Below are 6,017 nucleotides of genomic sequence, written 5' to 3'. Positions count from 1 at the left end.
TAGTTGGTTTTAACGTGTCCGATTCGGAAAGATACTCTGTTAAATATATGATTACATATTAAGGTTTTTTGTTCGCTACCGTGAGATTACCATTAATTCGTTTTCCTTATTTTTTCTGCAGAAACAAAGATAACGTGGCTTTAGTTATTTAATATTTTAAATATAATAAAATATGAATTCATATTTAACTGAAGAATTAGTTGCTTGTGCAATAGAAACAAAGCATAGGCCTAATGTATTAAATTACAAAAATAGACTCATTAAAGAGCTCTCAGAGATTAATTTAATGCAGCCAAGAATACCGGATTCTAACCAAGTTAATACAGATATGATGGATTTTGTACCCTTAATTAACAGAAATCTTGGTTATACATCATTAAGGTATTGTTTTGTTTGTTTTGAGTTTTTTAAGTTTTTTATCTAATAATAATATGGACCTACCTTTTATTTAATAATAATATGGACCTACCTTTTATTTAATAATAATATGGACCTACCTTTTATTTAATAATATCATAATATGGACCTAAAATTCTGGATGTTAGATCATCTAACATCTAACAAAATTAAATCAATATAGATTATAATCAAATAGATTAAAACTTTTGTTGTTGTTTCATTAATTGTTAAATCCTTTTACCAGATTTATACAGATTTATACTCATTTTTACAATGAGTATAAATCTGTATAAATCTTGTATAATATCAATGAATCTGTATAAATCTTTGAAACACATTACTATGATTGTAATTTGTTTCAAAATGAATTATTTATTAACCAAACAAATGACCTATGTCATAAGTCATTTGTTTGGTTAATAAATAATTCATTTTGAAACAAATTACAATGAGTATAAATCTGTATAAATCTAAAAGGATTTAATAATTAGTTACAACAAAAAAAGTTGTTGTTGGATGTTAGATCATCTAACATACAGAAAGTTTTAGGCTATGATAGATTTAAGATTTTAAGAATCTTAAAGAGTTAGAGTATATACTCTAATTCTTAAAGTGACCAACCGTCCTCCTTTAGGGAGGACAGTCCTCCTTTTGTAGATTCTGTCCTCCCTCGATAAGTGTCCTCCTTTCTGTCCTCCTTTTCGATATTTTAAAACTAATCTGTTAATCTCTGAATTCAAAGATGCCGCGTCGAACTTTTTTTCACCCAATCATTTTCATAAGCTGTAAATATTGTATTTAAGATAGCAAATACAAAACAGTATCATAAGTAATTGTATTTTTTTGTCAAAATACAAAAATAAAATATTTTCAAGACCCCACTGTGTCTGTCCAGGGTTAATTTTATTTATTCATAATGCGCTTGCATCGTTCGTGTAGCCGTTCGTGTTGCATCGTTCGTGTATATTTTATTTTTAATTAAATTTTTTTATCTTAAATTTTTTTTCCTCCTTTTCATTCTAAAAAAAATGATCACCTTATAATTCTTTATAAAAAAAAAAAACTTTTAGTTAAACTAAATCTTTATCTTTTTTATCAATATTATTAATAACATTATATTAAATTTTAGTATTTTATACCTATTATTACATTTCAGTATATTTTACTATTTTTCTCAGATCTACTGAAGATGGAAATTGTATTTATAGCTCAGTCTCTTTGCTTTTAAATGACAGTAAGCATACTTCAAAAATTCTAAGGTTACTGACATCAATTGAGTTATTCGAAAACATATATTTTTACACAAGGTATGATTATTTTTTGAGTTATTTTAATCAACATAGCTCTGAATATTCTCAGCTTGCTAATTTATTTTTTGTCGCTGTTTCATTTAAATGCTCTGACAGTTTTTCAACGATTAATGATAATATGATTTCTGAACTTCTTTTAAAAGAAGCATATTTAAATTGCTTTGATAAAACATTTTCATCTTTCATTTGCCTAATAGCATTATCTAGTTTTATAAAGCAACCTATTGAATCTATCTATCCTGAAATTGGTTTTAAAAAGTATCATTGTTTTTTTAATACAGTTGTAAAGCCTCGTATCCAAAAATTAAGTTGTCCGATAAACATTCTGTGGTGCGATTTAGATAAAATAAAAAACAAAAGTGTTTTATGTTTTAATCCAAATCATTTTGTACCACTTATTAAAGATCTTTCAAAAAAACGACCAGCTGTTGTTTAGAGTGATGCAAGTTTACTTGATATCAAAAAAATAAAAATGTCTAAGTCTAGTTTTCCACCTACAAATAATAAAATACAAAAAGCAATCCAGTCTAAATTAGTTTTTCCTACTGTTTCTAAGAACTCTTTAGATTTAGATAAGTCTGGAGATTGTGATAAAGCAGTTAAAACTGAATTGATTATCTCAAAAGACGCCAACAACAGTGATAAAAACACTCTTGACTAAAATATTCCACTTAATGAAAACATGGTTGTTGAGTTAGTTTATTAACTATAAATCAGGTAGCATCTTATTCAAACAATGATGTTTCTTCATATCATCTACAGGTTGAAAATTTAAAATCAGGATCAAATGATAGCAAACTGTTATCTCTAATTAATAATGTCTGCATTCCTGATAAATGTTTCCAATTTCCCCTAACAGGTAAAAGCAGGAAAAGAAAATTCTTGCTAAAATGGTTAAGTGATTTTTCTTGGCTTTGTTATTCTAAAATTAAAGATGGAGCATATTGTCTTCTTTTTGGTGCAAGTTTACCAAACAAATATGCATTATGTAAATTATTCAAAGAACCATTTAATACCTGGCGTAATGCTATAAAAGTTTTCAATGATTATGAGAAAACTGTTGACGGATTGCACATCAAGTCCATGCATTGCTATAATATGCTTTTATCTAGAGTTAAAAATAACACTTTTCCTATTGAAGTTTCTCTAGATTTTTCTAGGAAGCAGCGTATAGAAGAAAACAAAAAAAAGCTTGCATCAATTGTCAAGACTATAATCTTTTTGGGTCGAAATGATATGTCTCTACGAGGTCATAGAGATGATAGAAAATATCAAGGAGAAATTGGAGAATCTTCAAAAATTTCAGGGCTGGGTAATTTTATTGAGCTTCTAAATTTTAGAGTTGATGCAGGTGATTCAATTCTAAAGGAGCATCTTCTCTCTGCCCCAAAAAATTCTACATATATTTCGAAGACCATTCAGAACGAGTTAATTGAGTGTTGTGGAAATGCGATTGAAGAGATATTAATAAATGATATTAAAAAAAGTAAGTACTTTTCTATTATGGCAGACGAGGCTTCAGACTGTGCAACGCTAGAACAACTTTCTATTGTCATACGTTATGTTGACTTGAACAGTAATATAAAGGAAGTTTTTTTACGCTTTTTCGAATGCAAAACAGAACAAGTGGTTTAAACATAGCTACCAACATTCTTGAAACTTTAAAAGAATTCGGCCTAGATATACAAAGATGCAGAGGTCAATCTTATGATGGAGCTGCTTCAATGGCAGGTGAATACAAAGGTGTTTCATCTCTTATAAAAAATGTTAATTCTAAGGCATTATTTGTTCACTGTGCCTCACATAAACTTAGTTTAGTTGTTGGGAAAAGTTGTCAAATCCAGCAAGTAAAAAATTTGCTTGAGCAAGTTAAAGACATATCTTATTTTTTTAACTTATCTCCTAAAAGAAGCAATTGCTTAAAAAAATACCTTCTTCCTGGTCAAGCAAAACTTATTGACACATGTCGAACTCGGTGGGTACAAAAGCTTCGTGGACTTGATGTGTTTTTTGATAATTATTCTGCAGTTTTTTCTGCTTTTGAAGAAATGGAAGACAATAATTTAAAAGAGTACAATAAAGAAACATCTTCAAAAGCGTCTTCTTTTATGAAGTTGTTGTCAAATTTTTCTTTATAGTTTCTTTAGTTTTAACTAAACAGCTTATGGATTACTTTTACGGAATTACGATCAACCTTCAAACTAAATCTTTTGATATTTCCCAGCAAGTGGATGAAATACAAAATTTGACTAATCGTTTAAAAGAAATACAAAAAAATGCAGATGCTTACCATAACTAATGGTATAAAATTGCTCTTGCATTGGCAAAAACATTTGATATTGAGGAAAAAAAACCTAGAACTTGTGGTATTTAGAAGCATAGAGATAATCAAATATGTGATACTATATCTGATTATTTTAAAGTTTCTATTACACTGCTTCTTGTTAATCATCTTTTCAATGAACTAGAAAACAGGTTTGGTGTTGAGAGTATGATTGTTTATAATGGTCTTAGTGCTCTTCCTGCTAGTTTAACAAAGCAATATATTAAATCTTGTCCATGGAAGGAAAAGTTCCTTAAGTTTTTAAATTTTTATAAATCTGATCTTCCTCATTTCTCATCAATTCATGCTGAATTACAGTTATGGGAGGAATTTTGGAAAGAAAAGACAGAATTACCATCTACTATTTTAGATACATTAAAGTTCATGGATATGAGAGGCTTTCCAAACATTTTAGAGGCTTTTCATATACTTGCTACAATACCAATTACAACTTGTGAGTGTAAAAGGTCAATATCTACTCTTAGAAGAATAAAAACTTATACTAGGAGTACTATGTCAGAAAATAGATTGAATGGACTTGCCTTAATGTCTATTCATCAGGAAATAGTTCCTGATATTAACAGAGTTATTGAAATTTTTGAATCAAAAGGAGACAGAAAATTAGAATTGTTATTCAAATAAAAATTTAGTAAAAAGTAATTAGTAAAAAATTTAACTATCATTTAATAAGTGTCTTTTAAATAATCTGTAAATCGTTTCTTATTAATAATTTACTATTCACTGTTTTAAATATTTTTAATATAAACTACTAAAATAATACTTTCATTTTCTGCTTCTATTAATTCCTAATGTTGAAAGCATTTTCAGGTGAAATCTTTTTTAGTTATTATTTTATTTGTTGTATTATATTCTGTATATATTGTATTTTATATTATTATATTAAATGTTAAAAAAGGAAAAAAAACTATAAAATGTTATCAAAAAATTTGTGCATAACTGCCTATAAAAAAAAAGAATCCAGAAATGGAGGGCTAACCTTAGGCTACATTACTAGTATTTTACTTAAATTGCCAATCAAGAAAAGGAAAGAATCCAGAAATGGAGGGCTAACCTTAGGCGACATTACTAATACTTTACTTAAATTGCCTATCAAGAAAAGGAAAGAATCCAGAAATAGAGGGCTAACCTTATGCGACATTACTATTACTTTACTCAAATTGCCTATCAAGAAAAGGAAAGAATCCAGAAATGGAGGGCTAACCTTAGGCAATACGACAGTTTACTGATGGAGTGCAAAGTCCTATGGCTTACCTTCTCGTCGGTGCACTTCGTTAAGTGAATTAGACAAGTATTATGTCTAATTTATGAACTAAATAGCCAAGGCAACATTTTAAATAATTTTTAAATAAATAACTAAAAACCATGAAAAGTAACTTTTACCAAGATTTTTTTTTTACCTTATAATTTGAAATATTCTGAAATATTTGAAATAATTTGAAAAAATTAATAAAAAATATTTGAAATAATCTGAAATGATTTTAAAATTTTTTTACGGTTGTTTACGGACTTGATTTATAACAAGAGATATCAAAATCAACTTTGCTTATATTCCAGCAGAAAATTATTTCTACTGAGTAAGATTAAAATAAAATGATATTATTTTTGTCTTTTATAAGTAATTTATTGTACTTTGTAAATTTGAACATTATTACAATAAGTATAATAATTTTTACGCTTGTTATTCTTTCACGCCTGTCCTTATGTCGTTATATAAAAATTTGTCGGAAACGAATCATCTTGGAGAAATCAAATGCTTTTAGACACATTCTTGAAATTTGTTATACTTATTGTTTATTGCTCTGACAACTTTTTAAATCTAGGGTGGTAAGTAAAGAAGAAAACCAATAAATCAGTCTTCGCTGAACGACGTACTAAAACATAGCGACTAAATAATAATGATAAATGTCATTGTTGGTAGTCTTCAAAATTTGCGATTTTTAATGAGTGAAGAATTTATATCTTTT

General features: G+C 27.7%; 1 protein-coding gene across 1 annotated transcript; it reads left to right on the top strand.

The window, feature by feature from the left end:
* Positions 1–2,181: 2,181 nt before the first annotated feature.
* LOC136079434 (zinc finger MYM-type protein 1-like) lies at positions 2,182–3,847 on the top strand. The gene is made up of 3 exons (XM_065795172.1): positions 2,182–2,307; positions 2,427–3,195; positions 3,297–3,847. Exons 1-3 carry the CDS (start codon positions 2,182–2,184, stop codon positions 3,845–3,847), a joined length of 1,446 nt encoding a protein of 481 aa, XP_065651244.1.
* Positions 3,848–6,017: the final 2,170 nt, after the last annotated feature.

This window comes from Hydra vulgaris, chromosome 04, assembly GCF_038396675.1.
Source record: "Hydra vulgaris chromosome 04, alternate assembly HydraT2T_AEP".
NCBI lineage: Eukaryota > Metazoa > Cnidaria > Hydrozoa > Anthoathecata > Hydridae > Hydra > Hydra vulgaris.
Note: the sequence above shows the minus strand (reverse complement) of the source record. Positions and strands in the feature narration are given on the sequence as shown.

Excerpts from the sequence above, each read along its gene's own strand:
- LOC136079434 (XM_065795172.1), top strand. The coding sequence starts at position 2,182 with ATGTCTAAGTCTAGTTTTCCACCTACAAATAATAAAATACAAAAAGCA. Across the intron at positions 2,308-2,426 it reads CTGGAGATTGTGATAAAGCA|GTAGCATCTTATTCAAACAA; the intron begins GTTAAAACTGAA and ends ACTATAAATCAG. Across the intron at positions 3,196-3,296 it reads AATAAATGATATTAAAAAAA|GAAGTTTTTTTACGCTTTTT; the intron begins GTAAGTACTTTT and ends AGTAATATAAAG.